At 42.2% G+C, this 23,952-nt stretch overlaps 5 protein-coding genes across 13 annotated transcripts in view; 3 read left to right on the plus strand and 2 right to left on the minus strand.

Annotated features, from left to right (window-relative positions):
- The first annotated feature begins 2,011 nt into the window (after positions 1-2,011).
- Positions 2,012-6,404, plus strand: Jabba (jabba). Of its 7 annotated transcripts, XM_070213028.1 has the most exons (10): positions 2,012-2,230; positions 3,884-4,113; positions 4,181-4,530; positions 4,582-4,833; positions 4,893-5,016; positions 5,200-5,259; positions 5,354-5,452; positions 5,555-5,869; positions 5,978-6,052; positions 6,114-6,404. In XM_070213028.1, the coding sequence occupies exons 2-10, from the start codon at positions 3,888-3,890 to the stop codon at positions 6,302-6,304; spliced, it is 1,692 nt and encodes a 563-aa protein (XP_070069129.1). In that variant the 5' UTR covers positions 2,012-2,230; positions 3,884-3,887; the 3' UTR covers positions 6,305-6,404. The 7 variants fall into 7 exon arrangements, with proteins under 7 accessions (XP_070069129.1, XP_070069124.1, XP_070069123.1 ...); XM_070213023.1 differs by lacking the exon at positions 5,200-5,259 and having other exon boundaries at positions 5,978-6,056; XM_070213022.1 differs by lacking the exon at positions 5,200-5,259.
- Positions 6,405-6,439: 35 nt separating this feature from the next.
- Cyp12b2 (Cytochrome P450 12b2) lies at positions 6,440-8,489 on the minus strand. Its single transcript, XM_017158986.3, has 6 exons — positions 8,278-8,489; positions 8,066-8,189; positions 7,757-8,003; positions 7,584-7,700; positions 7,100-7,526; positions 6,440-7,045 (listed from the first exon to the last, which is right to left on the minus strand). The coding sequence occupies exons 1-6, from the start codon at positions 8,374-8,376 to the stop codon at positions 6,443-6,445; spliced, it is 1,617 nt and encodes a 538-aa protein (XP_017014475.3). The 5' UTR covers positions 8,377-8,489; the 3' UTR covers positions 6,440-6,442.
- Positions 8,490-12,476: 3,987 nt separating this feature from the next.
- Positions 12,477-23,952, minus strand: part of Hs3st-A (Heparan sulfate 3-O sulfotransferase-A) — a 40,215-nt gene continuing 28,739 nt past the window's right edge. For all 3 annotated transcript variants that reach the window (XM_017158948.3, XM_044392892.2, XM_017158949.3), the window contains exons 3-8: positions 19,864-20,742; positions 17,478-17,895; positions 16,687-16,902; positions 14,093-14,511; positions 13,530-13,723; positions 12,477-13,205 (exon numbers count right to left, since the gene is read on the minus strand). In XM_017158948.3, coding sequence (XP_017014437.2) covers positions 12,982-13,205; positions 13,530-13,723; positions 14,093-14,511; positions 16,687-16,902; positions 17,478-17,895; positions 19,864-20,171 — 1,779 coding nt within the window. In that variant the 5' untranslated portion in view covers positions 20,172-20,742 and the 3' untranslated portion in view covers positions 12,477-12,981. The remainder of the gene's footprint in view (positions 13,206-13,529; positions 13,724-14,092; positions 14,512-16,686; positions 16,903-17,477; positions 17,896-19,863; positions 20,743-23,952) is intronic.
- LOC108069032 (very long chain fatty acid elongase F) lies at positions 21,257-22,590 on the plus strand. The gene is made up of 3 exons (XM_017158952.3): positions 21,257-21,672; positions 21,733-21,917; positions 21,974-22,590. The coding sequence occupies exons 1-3, from the start codon at positions 21,630-21,632 to the stop codon at positions 22,532-22,534; spliced, it is 789 nt and encodes a 262-aa protein (XP_017014441.2). The 5' UTR covers positions 21,257-21,629; the 3' UTR covers positions 22,535-22,590.
- On the plus strand, positions 22,646-23,808 carry LOC108069034 (very long chain fatty acid elongase F). Its single transcript, XM_017158953.3, has 3 exons — positions 22,646-22,809; positions 22,875-23,059; positions 23,122-23,808. The coding sequence occupies exons 1-3, from the start codon at positions 22,779-22,781 to the stop codon at positions 23,683-23,685; spliced, it is 780 nt and encodes a 259-aa protein (XP_017014442.3). The 5' UTR covers positions 22,646-22,778; the 3' UTR covers positions 23,686-23,808.

Here is a 23,952-nt window from a genome sequence, read left to right on the forward strand (position 1 = left end):
TGAGAGCGACTCAGCTGCTGAAGTGGCAGCATTCAGCTGTATACCAGCAGCCATGTACCAGCATCAAAGGGAGTTGGGCGGGCCCAAAGGATAAGGGATAACGGATTACGTGAGGGCTGTCTAAAAAATGTACAAAAATATATACAACACACGGGGGCAGCTGTCGCAGGTGGGAAAAATCGCGTTGGCCCTAGCTTAGCCAGGTGTGTTTGCTGTGTTTGGTGGCTTACACAGTGCAACATGAAAAATGTAACCGCAATTCTGATTTAATGGGCGGAAAGAACTCAACGAAACAAGCTAAAACCCATTTGGGTTTCTCTGGCTTAGCTCGCGTTTACCTTTTATAGCGAGTTAAAGTTTTACATACAAAATTTATTTGTAACGGCCATATCTTGTGAACCGATTAAAATTTCACTATCAAGTCTTCAGTGATTATGTAGCTATGAACCCAAGGAACTAAATTGACAAATGACTCTTGCGCACTTAGCACCTAGTGCACCTAGCGCGTTAAAAAACAAATTTGCCTAATTTTTCGATTTTTAACGCGCTAGGTGTACGTCTTCGCAAAAGTCATTTGTCAATTTTGTTCCTTGGGTTCATAGCTACATAATCACTGAAGACTTGATAGTGAAATTTTAATCGGTTCACAAGATATGGCCGTTACAAATAAATTTTGTATGTAAAACTTTAACTCGCTATAAAAGGTAAACGCGAGCTAAGCCAAAGAAACCCAAATGGGTTTTAGCTTATTTCGATGAGTTCTTTCCGCCAATGAAATCAGAATTGCGGTTACATTTTATAACCCTAAAAATGTTGCACAGTGTTATCAATGGCAATTGTGGAAGCCAAACATTTTTATTTCGCCAAAACACTTACACATCCTGACTGCTGTGTGTGTGAGAGGTCACCAAGACAAGTGCTTTTAAATTCCGCGACTACATCCTCCTTCCTGCTCGCCTTTCCGAATTTCCTTGTATGCTGCTGGTGCTCATCGTGATTTTCCTATTTTCCCATTTAGGACCTGCACCGCCGCTTTGCATTTGCAGTTGGCCAAATAATTTTTCACAACACACTGCACACGTTTAAACTTTTCCTGCTTTTATTTTTGCAGCACACACGCGAGATGAATGGCTTTTTCGGCGGGGCAAAGGGCGAAAGGGGCGCGGAGGAGTCCTTCCAGAACTTCGCGTGGGGAAAAAGGGAGCGGGAAGTCCCGACTGATTTTACACAGAAACGCGCCTTTCGAGTGAGCGAGAGGGAGGAACGCTCCGCAATGCCGTCCGCCGTCGGAGAGAGTTTTCGCGCAACTGAACGCTCGCCAAGAGCTTTTCCGCGCCTGCTGGGCTCGGAAAGCTTTTCCCGCCGAGCGCAATGCGAAATTGAGTGGAATTCGGTCGAGTGGCTGCTCAAAAGTGCCGAAGGGACGAAGGGTCCTTCAAACAGGATAAACAAACCAGGTAAACACGATTGTCATTGGTGACTGGCTCTAAAACCAATAACGAGAAGCTTTAATTTGCTTATCTTTTACTCGCGACATATGGATTTTTATTTAATCACTTTATGTGAAGGAATGGTACTCCGCAGCCTAATTAAGAAATTAATTCAAAATATTACAAAGTCATAGGAGCCGAATCTTAAACATTTCTTCAGAACTTTTAACGTCTTCAGTGCATAAAAAGCTTATTTATAACCCAAATTTTCTAAAACTTTGTATTTTTTAAGTTAAAGAGAATAACATAACGATTCATTATATTTTTAAAAACTTGAATACCTTTTATAAAAGATTATATAATATAATTAGTATATAATATTTTATAAAATCTTTCTGAATAATCCCTTAAATCAGCCCTCAAACTTCCTATAAACGATATCTTGAGGGATCGTATCAAAAGAGAGGCGAGAGATTACTAAAAGAAGAGATAACGCAGATGACACGAACGCGATCGCGTTTCGGGACCCGAGTCCCAGCCGATCAATGCGACGGCGGTTCGAGAACCCAGAATTCCAGAACCGCTGTTCAGTCAGTCGGGATTTGTGCAGCCGGAGGGTTTGAACCAGAGATCGTTGGTCCAGAAACTTAAGGAGGATTTGGAAAAGTGTACCACCAAAGTGCTCTTAACTATCCGAATTCCTTTTAGTAACTGAAAACAGTAACTTCCGAAACTAGCGGCTGGATCGAAGGTTTCGAGTAACCAAAAAGAAAATCACTAAAAGGAAATCCAAGAGACCGGTAAGTGGACATGCTTCAGTCGGTCTTTGCGTCTTCTCCGCTGATTCTCGAGCGCCATTATTGCAGGAAAGCGAAACTACCGTTATCAGTTTAATTTCCAGTGCCTTGCACTTTATACTTTCGCTCTGCTCCTCCTTTTCTTTCCCCTCCCTCACCGACTTCTTCACTCGCCGAGAACTTCTGCATTTCCATCTCGTTACACTGTACAACAGGGACTGGCTCCAATTCATTCCACTGCGCCATGTGCGTGTGTGTGTGCTTATTAATTTTGCATTTTATGGAGGTACAGATACACTTTGATCCCGAAAACAAATTTTGTGATAATTTTATTGTTTTTGTTATTTTATTGAGAATTCGCGTATTTTCTGAGCGATGCAATAAGCGCTATAAATATAAAATAAGTGATTGTTATGCCTGTGTAACTTTATATTATACGCCAGATTTCTATCTTGGCGGCCAGAATAAGAATAAGAATGAAAGCAATCAACAAAATGAGCAGCATTCTGAAAATAATTTATGCGGACAAGTGTGACCGAAAGAGGGACTAACCTAGCATTTCATTGGCTTCGTGATAGGGAACATTTTCAAATCACCAATAACCTAACTATTAACCTCACCCACAAACCGATTGCAAAAAGTTCCGAGACGGAGATCTTTCGTAATCAACGTGTGGAATTGGAACTATTCCTCCAGGCGGAATCGTACAAAGTTCAGTTGGTCTAATTTTATAATACTTAATTTGTTTTGATTTTTGTTGCTGCTTCTGCTTAGGTCTTCTTAATTATTTGCCGTTAGTCATTGTCGGCGGAAGGCATTAGGTACTATATAGTAGCGGCTATAAGTTTTGCCAGACGGCAGCAACAAAAAACAAAAGCGATACTCAATCTCAAACTCAAACAAGTGCGAAGTTCCGATTCGCTCCGATAAGCGATCCACTTTCGGTTCCTCTGGCAGACGACCTCGCGGTGTCAGGTTTATTAATACTGTATTACCGTATTCTCCGGTTGTTCAGTCGCTAATCACGCGGCAATCCCGAATTGTACGGATACCTTTATGGCTGCTTTAGTAATTGCCGAGAATTAAATCGACATTAAGCGGAATATATGTCGAGTTATGGACGAACTTGCAAGATAAGAAAAGCGGTTTGATTTTTCCTGCTTTGTTTTTTATTTCAAAAGATTACATTTTACGATACCTAAGAAATAGGTAAAAGTTTTTAAGAAGAATAATATAAATGGATAAACAAGAAATAATAATGTTAATATTTAACATTGTGTTAAGTTGAGAAAGCAAAAGGTTACACAGAGAAAATTACCAAAAGTTTTAGGCGCAAAATAGGGTGTGAAACATTTTAAAAAGTAAAAAGTAAAATATGAAAACGGCACCTAAAACGTTGTATAATTTTTTCTGTGTACAATTCGACTAACTGACTAGACTGGTTTAAAAAAATCATGACATATCTGAAAATATGTGAAAAAACGTAGGTTTTTTTCTAGGTATCCATGACTTTGTAAAATAAATACTGTTAGCTAGTCAAGTGTCAAGTGACTATTAACCAAGTTTTGCAGCATATGTATTACATATTATTTACTTTGAATTTGAAGCTGTACTTCTTCTAATAAAAAACCAACAAAATCGGTATTTTTAAATCAGCGAGATGGCACAGGAGACGAAGACGGTGGCGCCAGCCAAGGATCAGCACCAGCAGGACCATATTGATGAGGAAGAAGTCAGGGAACTGAACAAGTCGCGCAGCTTCTACGATCGGATTCGCGAGCAGGCGGAGCGCTTTTCCAGCACGCGAATTGGGCAATTCGTGATCGAAAGGGCGGATCGCGCCTTGGCAATGATCGAGGATACGGCCAAGTGGAGTCTGCCGATAGGTGAGCACAAGACCTGCTTTTTTCGAGCTTATAATATATTCAGAGATTGTCCCCTCCTTAAACACAGAGAAATCTTCTGCTCCCTTGGAACGTCCTTTGCCTTGGGTTCCTTTCCTGATGCTCATCATCCTGCTGCGAGTCACTCGCATTTGGCTATCGGTGGGCGCCCTAATGATCGGCAATGGTCCCATATCCCCCTCGGACATGGTCTACTTCATCCAGACGCGACGTCGTAAGCTGCGGGCCATCCGGGTTCATGGCCTTCGGGTCATGAGGCATCGCCAGCAGGAGGTGTCCTACGGCAGTGGCAAGGGTCTGACCCAGAAGCTCACTCAGTGGTTTTCCCGGGCCATGTGCCGTCCAGGAGTTCAGCAGGACACCAACAGTCGACGGGTGTTTGTGCGCCACTCAGAGCAGGTAAGTTTATAGGGGAACCAAGTCATCTAAAACTAAAAATATTTATTACAGGGACTTAACAATTCCGTGGTTGTAAAGCGTCCGCGGGAGGAGGACTCCAATGCCGATGCCGATCATAACCTGACCATCGATCAGATGCTGGCCAAGTATGCCAACGAAAACTCCGAGGATGACTCTGACTTTGTGCCCAATGAAGAGGAGGAGGACGAGAGCAGCAGCAGCAGCAGCAGCGAGAACAGCGATTCCGAATCCGGTTCCAGCGAGGGAATTAGCAGCGGCGAGGTGGAAGAGCTTGTCGACCAGGTTAGATACCTACCCAAACCCCCGAACCCGTACTCCAATTAACCAAGATTTTATCTCAGGCCAAGCAGAAACCAGCGTTGGAAAACGGTGTTCACAAGCTGCAGGAGAAGGAAAACGATAAGGGAAAACCGAACGTAACGACAACCAGCAATGGCAACAACGACAAGGAGCAGGCGGAAGTTGGTAATGGACATTGAACTTGAACATTATTAAGACTCTCGTGCGTAGCCCCCTAAGTCTAGGTTAACTCCAAGTATCGAATATCGATTTAAGCGTAGATGAAAACTGAACTTAAAACGTTGTCATGATGAAATACAATACAATACCGATACAATCCTCGAGAACTCGATTCAGTCATTTCCGTAGATCATCCATCCATTTGCGGGCCCGAAACAAAAAATTCGAAATTTTGGCACCAAGCCTCTTGTGAGTTTGGCCCCTCCCCCCATTTTTCGTTGCCTTCCCGTTGCCTTGACCTCGAATCTTTCTCTGTTTCTCCCCCCTATTCCCAACCCCCCAGCTGCTGCCCACCAGCAGGACGAGGAGTGGAAGTCTTCGCCGGGACACATAAGCGCCGCCATGATGAACACTCGACTCTACAACAATACCGCCGCTGCAGGTAACTCACACGAGAATCGCTCCATGCGGTCCCAATTAACATTTTAACGTTAGTATTCTGTCTCTGTTTCTGTTACTCCGTGCATGTGTTCAAACACAACAGCCAGCACTGAACCCGACCCAGAACCAGAATCCGAAACCCCATCCGAACCTCCATCCCAATTCCAATCCCAAACCGAAAACGATGAATCAGACGAAGACGATGCGGACGACAGTTGCAGCACCAGTGGCAGCAGCCAAACCGGGAGCACTATCTACCAACGGGATATCCAGGCCCCGGAAACCCAGCCAGATACCCAAACGGAACAGATCCTCGAGATTGCCGCCACCCTAAGCGACTCCCAGCTATCCAACTATCCCACTGTCAACACCCTCACTCCTGCCACCTCCTCCGAAGATATATTCTATAGCCCTATCGGTGGGTTCCTCACTCCTATTCCTAATAGCATGTCGTGTATTCCATAAGACATTAGTATCACATCACTTTAAGCTGATTTCTAATAGGTATATCTTTATCCCCCACTAGGTTCACCCACTTGCTTCAATACTAGCCTAGGAACCCAGGCTCTCCTCAAGAGGGCCAGCATCCAATCCGTCCTGGGCAAGTAATTAATTTGTACTATGCATTTGTAAACTGTCTAATATCACCGTGTGATCCTCAGCCCACTCCACGCCCACTGCGGAGACGACAGATCAACCCACTGAAGAGGCGAAAAACTCAACTCCCCAAGCACCTGCAGCCGAGAAACCCCAAACTCCGAAGGAAAACCATCAACAGAATCAGCAGCAAAATCAACAGCAGCGTCAGCGCAATCATTCCCACCAACGCTACCGTGGACGCAATCGGCGTTAGATCGTATCGTTCGATTTTCCTCCTAGCCAGCTAGCCTTTTTCCTATTCTTTTACATTCCCATATTGTTAGTGAATACTGCGAGTAAATCTCTGAATTTAACCGGAAGTCTGTACTTGAGCTTAGGATACTGATATCAATCACATTGCATCACCGACTGGCTGCAGTTTGAAGCGAATGTCGCCGCAGGGAGACAGGATAATGGTGCTTTCATATTGCAGCGGCGTTTCGGGCAGCCAGCTGACCTTGTAGTTACGCAGAAGTCGCACCAAAAGCGTTTCGATCTCCAGCTCGGCAATCCTCTTGCCGATACAGGTGCGGGGTCCAAAACCGAAGGGCAGGTACACGAAGGGATTGCGGGATCGAGCTTCCGGACACGCCTGGACGTCGGCAGCTAAGTCGGACTTCAGCCACCGCTCGGGTATAAAGTCGGCACTCCGGGCAAAGTACTTATCGCTATTCGATAGTTCCAGCACTCCCATGAGGACTCCGGTGCCACGAGGCACCCGATAACCCGACAGCACTAGATCCTTGGTCGTAATGCGAAAGTTTCCGGGTGTTATGGAGGTAATACGCAGGCTCTCCTTGATACAAGCTCGCAAATAGGGCATGTTTTTGGTACTCCCATCCGTTAACGAATCCTTGGTGTTCGGCAATACACGCAGTAATTCCCTACGCAATTTCTCTTGCTTCGAGGGATTACGAGCCAGGTGATAGAGTACCGTGAGGCACGCAGAAGAAGTCTGAAAGAGGGATAAAGTATAAATATAAATTAAGGGAAGTAGCCAATCGCATACCGTATCGATTCCAGCCATTAGCATGTCCATAACCATAGCCACAGCCACTTGTTTGTTAAGTTGCAGCAGCTGCTCCAAAACGCACTTGGTCTTGCGATTTTCATTGCTATCAAAGCGTTTCATTGCGGTCTCTATGTAGTTTGAGGTAATCTCGGTGATATCGTCGTAGGTTTTAAGGAACTTTTTAAATCCAGGTGTTTTATAATATGGCCAAATTGAGGGCTGCACATCGTACTTGAAGCTGTAGCTAAAGAAGTCACCCATGTGCTTAGCCAGAAGAGCAGCATTGGGATCTGGATGATCACTTAGCAATCCCATTCTGGTATTTAAGGCCACGAAGCTAATGGACTCGAAGGCCCACATTTTGAGCTCATTATGAAAGTCGGCACTCAGGGTGTCGTCTTCTGGATTCCTCAGAGCTTCCAATCTAAAAAGGTTATTATAATTCGCTTAAATAGTTTTAATAGATGTATGTAACTCATACTTGTCTAAGAACTCCTTAGATATCTGATCTAGTTGCGGTAGATTCTGACGGACATTCTGTACTTTCATAAGAACAGGATTCACCTTGTTGCGTACATCAGCCCAAGCCTGTCCCTGGCTGAAAGCAATATTTTTAAAAGATATTGGCTTTTAAGAAAATCAATCTTAGCTCACTCAGAAACAAGCCCACCAACGCCTTTGAAAATATCGGGTCTGTGGACTTTTCGATAGTAATTAAAGCTCTCCAAACCTATTCGAATGGGCCAAACGCCCTCGTTGCGGTAGGTCACCTCAAAGTCCTCTGGGTTGTACGTGAAGACTACGTTCGGTTTTCCCATCATACCAGGGATACAATAGATATCCCCATACATCTCCCTCATGCGGCGGTTCATCTGAATCAAATTTGTGTTGCGGAGGGCTCCTATCAATCGAGTATAGTATATAAAATTAAAAATTAATAAAACTATTTTAAGCTACGCTTACCTCCCGGCATAAAGTAAGATATCATTCGCAAGGTGCTGGGACCAGGCATTTCTCCATAGGGTCTGGCCTGTTGCCATTTCTCATCGATGCGAGGCGTCGAAGTGTCCAAAAATTCCAACTGGGTCTGTGAAAACGAATATATACTTGTAGTCTTTGTTTGTAAACAATGATTCGCTCTTTAAAAGCTCTTGCTCTTTTTGCCAATTTCTCACCTGCTGACTGTGTATTCCACCCACTGAGAAATCCCTTACTAATCTCAACTGACTGCCTGCACCATGTCGTTCAATAATTGTAGTATAAAATTTCCACATTTTTAAACATTTGCAGCGGGTAACTGGTTTAAATTAGTATATAACACTTATATACTATAAAAAAATGAATAAAAAATAGCCGGTGCTCGACTGACAACGACCGGTGGCGACAAATTGCCAATTGCAACTAAATTGAGAGAAAAAATATTGCACTTACAAAGCTTTATTCTCTTGAAAATAGCAGAATACAAATCGTAGCTTTCTCTACACTGAAAGGATAAGTAAATACTAAGTGTATCTCAAAAAGCTAAACAAATGAATTAAACTGAAAATTATTACATTTTTACCATTATCTAGGTCGCAAAATAATTCTCATTCGATCATATAAATTCACTAATACTGACTTTAATCACCGAGTGCTTAAGTAATATTAATAGTTTTAATCTAAATAATTCGGTCTATTCTGTGTTTTTTACACTACCTTTTCACTGTTTTAAAACTATTTAACACCAAAGCGACATTTTCCACCTACAAAAATTGTTGTAATATTATAACAACCATATCTCTCATATTTTAAAAATTGTAATTAGTTGGAAAAATTTACATATTTTGTAAATTTTAGTTGTAGTTCAACTACTACTAATCCTATAATATACAAAACAAAATATTTTACTTGTATTTTACACAGGTTTGCGTCCAAATCTCTTGAAAGCTTTCTAACCGAAACTGATGTAGAAGTGCTTCGTGAAGTGTAAAAACCATCTATTAAAGCATAAGGATATGCAGGCCATATAGGCCATATAGGAAAAACAAAACCCCCACATATTTTCCGTTTTTCGAATTACATTTATTTATTGCATGCGTAAAATTTTCCATAGCATAAAATGTTGATTCTTGTTGGTTTTCTTACAATTTGTTGAATTTCTATACGATTTTTCTTCGTCATTAGTTATTTTGTTTATTTTTGAATACTTTTTGTATGTATGTACATTGAAAGTTTGAATAAGTTGCAAGAGTTGAGTTATCATTAGAGTTTAAGTTAAAGTTAAAGAAATAGAGAGTTGATTTTTAAGGTACATTATAGTTGTTGAGTTTTGCACGTTCAATTTAAGTAGACAATACATCAATAATATCAATATATCAATATCAATGGAGGATCTAGATTTGAGTTAAACTTTTGATATGTATTTTGTATGCAATTGGCGTAGTTCAAGTTAGAGGACAAAATGTGACTACAAATTGCTCTTTGAGTATTTTAATATATAATTTCGCATTACTTTAATATATTTTAAACGGAAATTGGTTCCATTTGGGGTTTCCTTCCTGGATCTCGGTTAATGTACTTTCACTTCTGTATAAAAATATAAACAAATTAGAAATTTTCGTTGTCTTTGCTACTATATTTCCTTTAGGTTGGTTTGTATAATTCAAAACAAATCCAGTGATTGACAAAATAAAATGAGAATAAAATATTCTGCGGAGGACCTTCAGTCTTGCTTTAAATTTATATTGCTTGGTTAGTTTCATTCCTTTCGTGGTTCCTTTGTTGTTGAGAGATCAGCGTAGGATGTATATAAGGAGATACACTGTAAAAACAAGGTTTATACATTTCATAGTCTATTTTCTGTTTAGTATTGATTAGGCGCTAGCCGAGTTCTGTGCTGAAGATCCCTAAGAACTGGTACACGAACCAAGGGGGGAGGTATGTACATATATATCTGTATGTATATACGCGTGTTTGTTGGTATCAACCGAAATTGGATGGATCGTCACGGAAAGTATTAGCCTAAGTTGAGATTTTCACATTGAGTTTAATATGCATACGAAATGTTTAAACGTTAGCTAAACCGCTGATAAGTGTATATGGGCACTTCCAAAATGTCGCTCGGGACATTTGCACACCTTTAAAGTTGAAAAAAAACTGTAAAACAATGGATTTTAATTTTAATTATGGGCTTTTCTTTTCACTCTTCCCAAGCTCAATTTTTGGTAAAAATCTTGATTTTGTACCACTTTTAGTTTTTAAGATATCGGTAAAAAACTGCCGTATTCGCTCGGGACAAAAATAGAAGTGGATTTCAGGGAAGTTCATACAACACCAGAAATTAGCGAATTCTGATGGAATATTTGAATGCGATTTTTTTTAGAATGTTGTTCAAACATGTCGCTGTGAAATGCTTTTGGTTTCACTCAAAAATTCTTTGCCGTTTTTTTTTTATGCAGTTTCAACCACATTCGCTCGGGACATGTCGCTCGGGACATTTTTTCCGACTGTTTTGTAAAGCGGATTTCTTTACCTCTATCTCTCAATTGCTGGATGTTTTGCTTTTAACTTAATAGTTTAGCATGTGAATGAAGCATTCAGTACAGAAAAATGTCACATATTAGCATTCCTATAGGATAAATTTACAACAGAAGACAGGTCCAAAAAATAACAAAAAAATAGCCAAAAACTGATTTTTGCGTATATTGGTGGGGTTTGTCATAAAAATAATCAAACTATACTCCAAATTTGTAGTTAAGCTCAGTATCCAACTAATTAGAAACTAATATCGGGGCAAAATCATGTAGAAATATGTTTTATTCAAGTTTCAAGGTTTTTGGCTTGGTGGACTTTTTTTTGGAAGTGCCCATATATATATTATGTGTATCTATAGGTAGAGTGGCCGTAATTGATATGGCCTTCTCTCTTTAGGAATATAAAATAATCCGGCTTAAAAATGCATTAAAAAACTATCTTTGATAAACTTATCACCTAAGTGGGTGCAGTATAATTATCTAAACAGACATAACTATTCTTTTGGTTTAGGCAGTGCGTTATTAACCTAGGATACGGCTATATTCAACTAGAAGTTTGTCTATGACGATTCCGTGACACATCGCGCACTACAAACTAGGTCAAAATCAAAGTCATTTACAACAAATTTGATGCTCGACTTACGGTCTACGATACGTTTGTATATAACATATATATAGATATGTATGTTGTATATATATTTGTTCTTGTATATTTGCCGACGATTGCAGCTGATATGTTTCGATTTCATGGTTGGTTTAGCTTTCGATATGTAACATGACGTACGAATGCTTTAGTTCAATCATATTCAGTATTCAAGTTGCTTGAGGACCTCGAGTACCCCTGATATGTTGTGTATATATATTATACTATGCTATGCTATACTAAGTGTGATATGTTTAGTTTTGTTCATGTTTCTGTACGCACACATTTAATTCAGCCGACTGTTAGTCTAAATACATTTTTAATTGCCCCTTCACTCCTCCAATGATCTCTCTATCTCTCTCTCTCTCTCCCCATCCCCACATACCCACACACCCAGCCATCGCAATCATTTTCAATTTGTCCTATGCTTACTTGCTATAAAATCACATTTAGTTGCTTAATTAATTTTTATGCTCTCAGACACTCGAATTCACTCGCACACGCGGAGAGAGAGAAAATAAGCATGTAGAACACAGGCAGACGTAGAAAACGTGTAACCTTCGAACATCATGTAGATATTGCTTTTCATTCCGCTATATATATGCGATATATACATATACACTGTGCAACATTTTTAGGGTTATAAAATGTAACCGCAATTCTGATTTCATGGGCGGAAAGAACTCATCGAAATAAGCTAAAACCCATTTGGGTTTCTCTGGCTTAGCTCGCGTTTACCTTTTATAGCGAGTTAAAGTTTTACATACAAAATTTATTTGTAACGGCCATATCTTGTGAACCGATTAAAATTTTACTATCAAGTCTTCAGTGATTATGTAGCTATGAACCCAAGGAACTAAATTGACAAATGACTCTTGCGAAGACGTACACCTAGCGCGTTAAAAATCGAAAACTTAGGCAAATTTGTTTTTTAAAGCGCTAGATGCATTAGGGGCTAAGTGCGCAAGAGTCATTTGTAAATTTAGTTCCTTGGGTTCATAGCTACATAATCACTGAAGACTTGATAGTGAAATTTTAATCGGTTCACAAGATATGGCCGTTACAAATAAATTTTGTATGTAAAACTTTAACTCGCTATAAAAGGTAAACGCGAGGTAAGCCAGAAAAACCCAAATGGGTTTTAGCTTATTTCGATGAGTTCTTTCCGCCCATGAAATCAGAATTGCGGTTACATTTTTCATGTTGCACTGTGATATATATACGATATATGGATATCTCCATACACACATTTTCATGGCCTGCTGCACACCAAAAATGCGTGCAGTTTATTTTACTATATTTTTTCATGTGGCTCCTTGTTTCGCTCCTTTCGCTTGTTCTTTGCTGGTTTAAAGGCAAATTTGCATGTGGTGGTAGTGGTGGTGGTGATGGTGATGGTAAGTGGGTGGTTGGGTTGGGCTGGGAAAATAGGAATGCGATTTTTCAATACGCGCACATAATTGAACTGTCAGAGCTGCTCGACTCGGCCAGGCAGAAATACTGCGAACCGCCCTTCGCAAAAATATGCAACGGAAAATGGCAACGAAAGTCCGGGATAACTTTGCCACGCTATTTGACCCCTTTTTTGTACATGGCCTGCTCTTCCTTGTAATTAAATTGGCTGCACAGCGGGCCAAACGATTGACCAACGGCAGATTTATTGGCAGGCAGCCCAACGAAGAACTTTTCATTTGCCATCCCATTTCCAATTTCCTAGTCACAGTTTATTCCTCCGGCCATCCGAGATCCTCGCCCACCAGCTCGTAGAAGCGTTGATTGTATTCGGCAAAGAACTTTCGCAATCTGGAGACCACCACGGGATCCACATGCGGATGCTTCCTGCCCTTCGTCTCCCGGAGGCAGCGATCCCCGTTGTCATAGCGCAGGCAATAGAATCCCTTCGTCTCGTTGAAGTAGAAGTGCTCACTATTCACCCGATGTTCAATGCCTAAAATATAAAAGAAAGAATAATTATAAATATTGTTATAAAGAAATACGTACGTTAAATATACCAGTAAAACTTAAAGTACAGATAGATTTAAGATAACTCCAAAATATTCCTTATTTTAGGATGTCATGTTAGACATTTTCGAAAATAAATTTTAAATATTTGGATAGAAAAAATAGGATTTTTAACAAGAAGACCTATAGAAATGTTGAGTTTAAATTCTACTTTTCGTTTAACTAACTGAATTACTGCACTTTTAAATTTAAATAAAAATGTACGTTCCTATTATAAATCACAGATATACCACCTGCGAAAGTTACTCACCCAGAAAAGCCTCGATGCGTTTCAACTGGGAAACCGGATCCTCGATGAGCCGATCCCCATTGACCACCAGGAGCTGCTCCCGCGGAAAGACCTCCAGCCAGCGGTGGAGGTGGACATGGTACATGGAGATGCTGAGCGGTCGATAAGCCTCGTTAACGGTGCCATTGGGAAATATGGCCAGCTCCTCAAAGGACCTGCGAACGGGTGAGCGAGATGAGGGATTTAAATCTGCTTTCGACAAGGACGGCAAATTGAATTGCCAACAGCTGCAAATGAGCAGCACTCCCCATCGCTCCACTCTCCACTTGTCGACCATGTTAAACAGAGTCCTTGGCTCCTTTCGCTCCTCGTTTCACTCCCTCTGTCAACAAGTGAGGTCGCAACAAGAAAGTTTCCCCATCGGCGGGAAAGAGACAGAGAGCGAGAGGGGAGCCAAGGACAAGAGTCGCATTTTGGGCAACTTTCATTTGCAGTTTGCATTTCATTTGCATGTCAAGCAGCAGCCAAAAGGGAGGAGGATGTTTTTGGGGGCACGGGGAAACGCCTCAGTTCACTTCACTTACTTGGCTGCCATTTGGGCGGCGCTCGCCATTGGCGACAGTGTCGTCGTGGTCATCGCAGCCCCAACGCCACCCACCGCCTGCCTTCTGACCGAAGAAGTTCCTGTTTTCCCTTTGGTTTCCTTGGCGCCCGCTCCACTGCCACCCACCAGGGCATTGTCATAGCCACGGGCCGACTGCAGTTTGGCATACAGCACCGATTGCGACGGCATCTTGGCAGCTGCGGTTCCATATCCAGCAGCAGCAGCCCCCCCGCCCGAACTCTCCCTGGGAATGGGAGGGTCCTTCTCGGCCAGCGGGAGGATGGCGGTGGCCGCATGGCTACGCAGCTGCGTGTAGTCCGAAATGGCCCGGGTCACCGGCTCCCGCACAATCAGCAGCAGCTTGATGCTGGCATTCATGGCCCGCACTCGTTCCGGAACCTGAAATTTATTATAAAAAGTTTTAAAATATAAATAAATTATTATGAAAGTGATTTATACGAAATAAAATTAATATTTTAAAAAGTTTAAGACCAAGAATTGGTCAAAAACATAATGATAATGATGGCATATCATTATCTTATTTTTGTCTTATACAGGGGTCCCACAGAAAATTTTTCTTCATAGACAATTTTCTTAAATTTAATATTTATATAGTATTCATATTTCTTAGTGACCTGAAACATGTGTGCTTGAACATTAATCGGTAAAACCAATTCTTGGTGTCACATAAACCGTGCCAAAATTAAGGAGACGATTTAAATCCAAGCATAAAATCATTACTTCGAAACTCTACCACAGATTCCAAACCAACGTTGCCCAAAACGTCGACGGTTTCGTGACACCTCTGAAATTGTTAATCAAACAATTTTCAAGTTGCCTTTAAAATCAACCCCTGTTAAATAGGAATGATAACACAGTTTGGCAAATTTAAATTTATACAAAATATAACTCTTTTATAAAAAAGCCGACATTTATTTATTTTTGTTTCCTCCCAAAATTAATAGTTCTTGCGACCTGATTGTATGCAAATAATTTAAATAAAACTGTGAATTTTTGAAGCGAAAGGCTAACAATAACCTAAATGGCGTGAGCTAAAAAAGCGCATGAAAAAGAATTTAGTTGGCAGATTGAACAACAAAAATTTGCATAAAATAATTATGATGCGCTGAAATATTAAAGAAATTGTATGGCAAATATTATTTTACAAAAGTAAAATATGTTTTTTTTGCACATATTTTTTAATGATTTCTCAAGGTGGACCTCGGTGTAAACCGAGTATCGGATGCTGTGCCTCCGTCTTTCCAATTAATGAATTTATGCCGGGGACCAACAATCGATAATAATTGCAAACTCTGGGCGCTACATTTTAAGAGAAGCTTGGGCGCCCCTTTTGTTGGCTTTAATTTGCTGCCTTTTGTGGCAGCCACGCCCCCTGTCAACCCGTCCTCCTGTCCGCCCCCCTGCTGCTGCACTTCCGCAGCAAGTGTGCTGTGAACAATTTAATTAAGCCGGAAAATATTGCCGTACAATGTTGGCAGACCCCGGACTTGGCTCCGCCGGGGTCCTTGAATTTGCCACGTTGTATAAATAGCCTCGCAAATGGGCGAAACGAGCCGAGTAAATAAACTTAATCAATTTCAATAAGAGCCACCAGGCCGTGCAACAAGTTCATAACTTTTTTGTTTCAGCCACGTTCGCCTTTGCTCCCCCGTGTACTCAAGCGTTTCAGAATTATTCACGTTGATGAACCATTTACAGTTGCCACATCTCGCCCGGGGAATATACATTTCGCTGAATCTTTAATGCAGCCAAAATGCATTTGACATATCACAGAGTTCACCAGCCCCGGGGAGCAGATCGAGGGCTTCGGTTTGAGGCCAAAGTACACCGTGGGGAGTTGTTGCATTATTTACGAAGCTCTCCATGATAATTTGACATTTTCCGCTGACTGAGATCCGCATTAGTTGCCCTCTGCCTTCCACCGACTGCATCTCAATAAATATTAATAACAACATTAATGAAGATTTATCTCCATCAGAGCTTCAGAATTTTTAGTCTCAACTCCATGTTGCGCCATCCAAGTGCCAGACAAATTGAAATGATGCATCAACTGCAGTTGAGCGACGAACAAGGCAGTTAAAATTGAAATGAAACTGGATAAAATATTGCCCTGTCGGACCGGTAAGGATGCCAACCAAGTTCTGCCGCCCATCTGGCCCACTTTTTCCCAGCGTCACATGCAACTTCCGGCTCGCAGCGAAATTGCATCAGGCCAAAAACCCAATTTAGTGACACTCTGCGGGCAACAAAAACACAGGCGACCGGAAAAGTAACAATAATAAAAGCTGGCCCGAAAAGCGATTCGGTTGGGTGTTAGTGTTAGACATTGCCGTTTGCCAAATGAATTTGCAAACATTTCCGCTCTGAGTCCGGCATGGACACGGAAATTGGCTGGGACCTGGGCAGCGTTTCGCTTTAATTTGATAGATGGACTACAGCCGACCGACTACTACATTCCGGCAGACAGTTAATTAATAATTACGGGGTGGGGTGCCGAAGAGAAAGGCAATCCTAATTGCCAATTAGAGATCAAAGCGAGAAACACAGACTCACCTCTGGCGACACAAAGTAGCTCGGGCTCTTCTCGATGGTTATCTGGCCCCGGAACGAGTGCGGCATCTTCTTGCGATACCACTCCAGGCCCTTCAGGTAGTTCTCGTCCCGATCGAAGAAGTGCACCTCGCCGCCGGCCTTCTGGATCCGTGGATGCAGGTAGAGCATCTCCAGCAGCGCCCGGGTTCCGCACTTTCGGACGCCGATGATGAGTGCCTGGGTCCGGAAATCAAGCCAAAAGAACATGAACATGCAAATTTCAGCAATTAGTCGGCAGGGCCTAGACCGCCTCGTTTAGATATACAGTGGGAAAAATAGGAGCTAAGTAGTTACAATAAAGTAAACCTAATATTGAAATTGTCCTAAATATATTGCATCTTAATAATCCTTTGGATAAACTTCCAATTGAATACTGAGTTTTCTTTTTAAAGTATACCCTTTGAATGCAAATGTGTCTTAAAAAATTTGTCAAGAAAGGAAATTAATCTTAAAGAACTGAAATAAAATATTTTTAGGGTTTTAGAAAATACAACTTATTAAGGGTCGTTTTCGTTCAACTCTGAATTAGCATAGTTTTTCAACGTTTAAAGCTCACTTTAAATTTAACGTGCGGACGAGGAAACGGCCCTAAAACTGGCCATAAAAATATTTCTAAATTGTCAAGGGCTTTAATTTCGGAATGCAATTTACTAGTCTTAGCCCAATCATTAAAATTTCCATGCAATTTCGAAGGCAAACTATTTTATAATTTATCGTATACAGTGGCGCATTCCCTGAACTCCAAGACTTACCTGTGGCAACCGTCGACTGGTTTTGGGAAAGTGCACACGACTGGAGGGAAAGACCATCGGATGGCTTAGCTGATTGGAACTGGGCACGGGCTTCACGAACACCGGCAGATGATTGGAGTTAGCACCACCAGAGGAGGAGGAGAAGGAGGGGGAGCCGGAACTGCCGGACGATGTGGAGGATGCCAAAGCCGAAGAGGAGGCGGCCAGGGAGAGGCGATGCCTCTCGTGGACCGCCTGGGCCGCTTGGATATTGTACACGGCACTATCGTAGAGGACGTGGAAGGTGAGGAACAGCGAGATCAACATGACCGTAAGGAAGACGACGGCCAATTTTGGACGGGACACGCCCACCACCAGGATGCAGTCGCTGGGCGAGGCATCAGGACCCGCCGGCCGCATTGCCGATTTCGGTAGCCATCTGTTAAAAAAACCAGAGACAAGAACAAAAGGCATCGATTAGATTTTGGTTTTGGTTTCGATTCTTTTTCACTTCCTTTCCCCATTCAGCTAATTAGATTGCCTTTCCGTCGGCGCTGAGTAATTAACGCTGGCGGTTTCCCTGCACTTTCTATTCCAACCCAACTTCACCTCCTCTTTCCGGCTGCCTTTAGCTAAATTAGCAAGACGACACTCTGGACGTCGTCCTCTATTTTCAGTCCGGCGGCGCTTAAGCGAATTCCATTATAAACGTTTCCGCTTAGACCGCAACAAACACGGGCAGCATTATTATGAGCACCACATTGCAGTACACTAGGCGTATACGTAACGTGGCCTAATGGATGACTTCATTTGCAGCATGCCACACGGCTGGGCGGCTTAAATGGGGGCGTGTGATGGTAGTGAGAGGGGAAGGGGGGCATTAGCAGGTGACAGAAGGAGCTGCTGCCAGTCTGCGGCTAAGTGCATTTTCATATAGAGAGGTCGGCGGGGGGAAGGGAACAGGGGACAGGATAGAGTAGTTGCAGGGCAGGACATGGCTGGAAATGTGTGGCAACTGGTGGCTTCCCCTCTGAAGTTCTCCCCGCCCCTTCGCTCTATCGCTCCATCGGTGCCTCATCCACTTGCGCGAGCTTCGCATGCGACACCTCGTTAAAAGTAACGACACACTGGGCTGCAGGCCCGCAAGGAGTCGAGGCACTTCACTCGACGGCGCCGTTTGTGGCACAGGGTGCAACCTCAGAGCAAGACCGACCGACTTCCTGCCACTTCCCACCACTGCCACTCCCCCTCCTAGCCTCCAGACCCAAAGGCCCTTTGCCCCCTTCTTTTTTCTGCCAGTCGTCGACACGCTTTAAGTTCTTTTTATATTCACAACTGTTGTTTTTATTTTTCTTAGCCCGTTTTAAGCCAGCAGCTGCAGTAGCAGCACTGCAAAAATAAATAAATAAAAAGTTGTTTTAAAATAAATATAAAAACTTTAATGTAAAAAAAATTGCCTTAATTAAGATTATAATTTTGTGAAAAATGACCAATTACAAAATATTGTATAGCTTTAAAGTTAGTAATATTTGTATTTCTTTTCATTTGGGTAATATAAAGGGCTCCAATTCCTGATTTTGCAAAGATTAAAAAGGCAAATAATGCAAAATTTTAATGTCAAATAAATAAAATTTTAGGAAATATTTTATTTATTATTTATTTGAAACATTTTAAACAATATAACATAACCATTTTCTCGTATATACATTTTTTGTAAGCCTTTAGAATTGTATCAAAATTATCTTAAGCATTGTCATAGTTAATCCCCCATTTTATTTCTCCAAGTGCATCAGCCCGGCTGCGACTGGCCTCGTTTCGAGTCCCACAAGGCGGGCCGCCACTTGACTGCGATCTGCATAAACGCAGCACCACCCCACGAATCGCATCGTTCTATCCCCCTTTTGTCCTACTGTTGTCACCCACTTTCTGGGTTGGCTGGCAGCCTTTAAGCCAAAATCCCCGCCGAGCGCAAAGCTTTAAAGACAGGCTCAGGCGCTCTAATCCTGACAAAACTGGAATAAGTTTCTTTTCGCAGCGCTAAGCATTTGAAACGCTTCATTTGTCCCTGTCTCCGGGCTCCTTTCTCCTATCTCCCGCACCCGTAAATATTTATAATTCTCTGATTCTGGCCTTCTTCTATGTTCTCTTCTGTTTTGTTCTGTGCAGTAGCGGGGAAAATCGAATCGAGCAAATGTTGTCCCGTTAAAGTTAATGCAATTTTCATTCGCGTTGTTAAAATGTAAATTTTATTAAACCATCCAGACGTGCGGCTATCTACGTTCCCGATTCCCAGGAGAGTTGCGAGTGAGTGGCTTGACCTTTTTGGGGCCTCCAACTGGTGGCCTTCTTATCGGCTACGTGCAAAAGCGAAACCGGAGCCCCAAAATGATTTGTTGGCCGTACTCACAGGATATCCAGCGGCAATTTGACGGAGCAATCGCGCAATGTCGCCTGATGTTGCTGCTGTCTCTGGTGGTATTGCTGTGGGTTACTGCTGTTGCTGCTGCTGCTGTTGCCGTAGTGTTGCTGGTGGTTATGGTGCGGGTGTTGCAGCAACTGTTGGTATTCGTTCGGCTGGGCCTGCTGGTGTTGCTGCTGACTGTGATGTTGCTGCTGCAGCTGATGATGTTGCTGCAGGGACTGCTGCTCGTTGCCATTACTGCTGCTGCTGCTGCTGCTGTTGCTGCTGCCGGCACGTCTTTTGGCGGCAGTCATCAGAGAGGCAGCTGTGCTCGGCTGGAGTACGCGTTCAATGGAGCCCAAACGATTGCCGCTCTCGGCTGTTGCAGCAGCTAATTGGCCAGTGGACGTGGGCCAGCTCGATTGCAACAACGTGCAGCATGGGTTGGTTGCTTGGGTGGTGGGTGGCTAGATTTATGGGCCACCCCCTCCGCAAGGGGAGCAACTGCTCTTTTGTTTCGACACTTTCCACGGACTTCGGTTCGTGTTTTTTGCGCTTTAATTAAATTCCAGGCAATCGCGGGGCTGGGATTCCTTCAGCTCTATTCGCTCGAGGTCACTATTCACAGCGCTGGAAAGGTAGCCAGTGACTGGACGACATATTGCGCCTCATTTCCGCCCGGGCAAACAAACCGGAAGTTTCCTAACATCATCATCATCAGCGGCACCAGGGCCTGACCTTATTGTTGTTCTGTAATTAGATTTGTTGCTGTTGCTCCTTCTATGGGAACTCTGGGATTAAAGCTGTAATGGCCTCGCCCGATTTGGCTGCTGCTGATGTTGCCCAGCGCCATTGTCTATTGTTTGCCGAAAACGCTTTAAGCCTCTGAAAAGATAAACAAAGCAAAGATATTGGTCAGAGAAGTCAAGGCCAAAGCGGGCTGGTCGAACATTGTCGATAATTTCATAATATTACATTTATGGATTGGAATTGAGCCCCTGGTCTATGCGGCAGTGTTGTTGTGACCAACCATCTGATCATCCATGCGATGATTTAAAACCAAAAAAAAAAATGGATTGGAATTTAATCAGTGACGGATCCAAGATATGGTTGTGGGGGTATATCAGTACATATTTGCTGTTGCATACTTTTTAAGTACATAATTTCCTTACATGTTTAAAGGAGTGGGGTTGACCTTTAACATCTCTAGTTGTACTACAAGCAAATCAAAAATGTATAAAATATTCCTGTGAAATCTCTTTGGTTTGTAAAAGTACAAACTATATATATATATGTTTTTTAAAAATTTTATAATTTAAATTAATTGTAGCACCCTTGCTAGCAAGAAAATAAAATGACAGCTCATACACATGAAAAATAAGACTGTCTAGCCTTTTCATAAATCTATATTTTTACCGTAAACACTTGTAACTTGATTTTAAACACTTTTATTTTCACTTTGCTAAAATAAGTTTGCACCTTTCCAATCTGACCCCGACTGGACCCCCGCAATTCCGGCGGGAGAATTGCGATTTCCGAATTAGAAATTCAAATCTGTGGCCAAGGAGCCGAGTGGAAGAAATAGCATAGTGAATGCAAGAGCATAACTAATCAGTTCTCTTTGCCGAGTGACCATAGGCCAAGTGAAGGCCCTGTTTTAGGGGCAGACAATTTTTTCCATTTCTAATACATCGTTGCAAGTGCATGCGTATATAAGGAGGTGCAAAGCATACGAGTGCCTCAGTTGAAATTGAGGCAGACACGGATTCACCATGAACTTAACACTATTGGATTACTTCCGAGGACTTCCAGCTGGTAAGCTTTATCCTTGCACCTGAAATGCCCACTTATTTCATTGTATTCTATAATCTACAGATCCCGTTCGTCTGCCTCTGTTTAGCTCTCCTTTGCCAGCGATTGTGATTACTTTCGGTTACCTATTGCTGATTTTTAAAGTGGGGCCTGATTTTATGAAGTCCCGTAAACCCTACAATGTGCGGAATGCCATGCTGATCTACAATTTCTGCCAGGTTATAATGAACGCCGTCCTTTTCGTAATGGTAAGATATATTTCTGTATCCACTTTTGTTATGTTTAAAAGTTCATATTTCTGCAGGGCACTGAATACCTTTTTGTGCAAAAGCCTTATGACTTTCGGTGCATGAAAACGCTGCCTTTGGATCATCCGTGTAAAACTGCCGATCGTTGGTTTACCTACTTCTATTTTCTCAACAAAGTGTTTGACCTGATGGACACCGTATTTTTTGTGCTGCGGAGGAGCACCAAACAGATCACCGTACTCCATGTCTACCATCATGCACTGATGGTTTTGGGGGTGCCTATGGTCAACTATTTCTATGGACCCGGAGGACAGTACAACACGATGGGTTACCTGAACACATTCGTGCACGTGGTCATGTATGCCTACTACTTCGTATCGGCTTGGTATCCACAAATGAAGGACAAAATGTGGTGGAAACAGTACATCACCAAGTTGCAGGTCCTTCAATTTATGATCCTCTTCGCCCAGGCTATCCTGACCATGTGGCTGAATCCTGGCTGCTCCTTTCCCAGGACCCTCCAGTACCTGCAGATTGCCGTTTCTACCTCTATGATGGTCATGTTCGGCAACTTCTACTATCAAACATATGTCAGAGCCAAGAGCAAAAAGCAATGAGTTAAAAATATATTTTAGTTCTCTCTCCTAAATTTAGTCGTTCTCAGTTGAGTGAAATTCGATCGAGCGTTTTATTATGGGTCTCTCACATCGAAATGTAGGACAGACATCGCAGTTCAAGTATTTGAATAATACATTATTTGATTTAATTTGGTTTGGGTAATTTCGATAAAACAACCTGGAATGCCTAGTGACAATTGAAACAGTCATCAGTGGTCCCTCAAACAGCAATTACCCATCAACAATGCTCCGATTTTTGCACATCCCTCAGGCAGGTGGGTTCGGCGATTTGGTGTGATTAATTTATTTGGTGTTAAATTCTCAACCGAAAACTCCCCAGATCCGAATCCCATTCCATTGGCTGGTTCGCCATGGCCTATTATTGTGATTTTGGTGGCCTATCTGCTGTTTGTCCTCAAATTGGGCAAGATCTTCATGAAAAATAGGAAGCCCTATGACTTGAAAACAGTCTTGAAGGTCTACAACATATTTCAAGTGCTTTACAATGGAATCTACTTTGGAATGGTGAGTTATAGGAGTTATGAGTTTGGTTCGTGAATTAATATAGATGTATGTCTCTCCTCAAGGTCTTTTACTACCTATTCATCGTGGGCATTTGCAATCTGCGCTGCATTGAGAGCTTTCCCCCGGGCCACGAACGCAAACAGATAGAACGAGTGTTGCATGCCGCGTACCTCTTGAACAAGGTGCTCGATCTTATGGATACCGTGTTTTTTGTGCTACGAAAGAGCTATAAGCAGGTCACCTTTCTGCACATATATCACCACGTATTCATGTCCTTTGGAAGTTACGCTCTAACACGATATTACGGCACTGGGGGTCATTTTAACGCCGTTGGATTACTGAACTCCCTGGTGCACACGGTCATGTATTTCTACTACTTCTTGTCCTCAGAATACCCAGTTGTGAGGTCCAATGTTTGGTGGAAAAAATACATCACACTGACGCAGCTCTGCCAGTTCTTTATGCTCCTCAGCTACGCCGTCTACGTGCGATTCTTCTCACCAAATTGCGGGGTCCCCCACGGTATCCTCTATCTGAACATGCTGCAAGGAGTAGTCTTCATTTATCTGTTTGGAAAGTTCTATATTCAGAACTATCTGCGACCACCAAAGGCCAAGCAATCGTAGGCCTAATCTAGAATTTACCCTGTCCTTTGTACCCTGAATACTCGTGTATGCGCATTTAATTAGTCGATAAATGTACTCGCACCTCGCTCTATCACTTTTTTAATAAAACGGTATTGCCCTGAATTTTCGATTTTTATTATGGGATTCTAAAAAATTATTAAAAATTTAAAAGTATATAAGAAGAACTCTAGACAAATTAGTATTGTTTTTTCCGAAAATTGAACTTGCAATTGAAAGCAGAAGAATAATTTAAGGAAAAATAATTGA

This window comes from Drosophila takahashii, chromosome 2R (assembly GCF_030179915.1).
Source record: "Drosophila takahashii strain IR98-3 E-12201 chromosome 2R, DtakHiC1v2, whole genome shotgun sequence".
NCBI classification, from domain to species: Eukaryota; Metazoa; Arthropoda; class Insecta; order Diptera; family Drosophilidae; genus Drosophila; species Drosophila takahashii.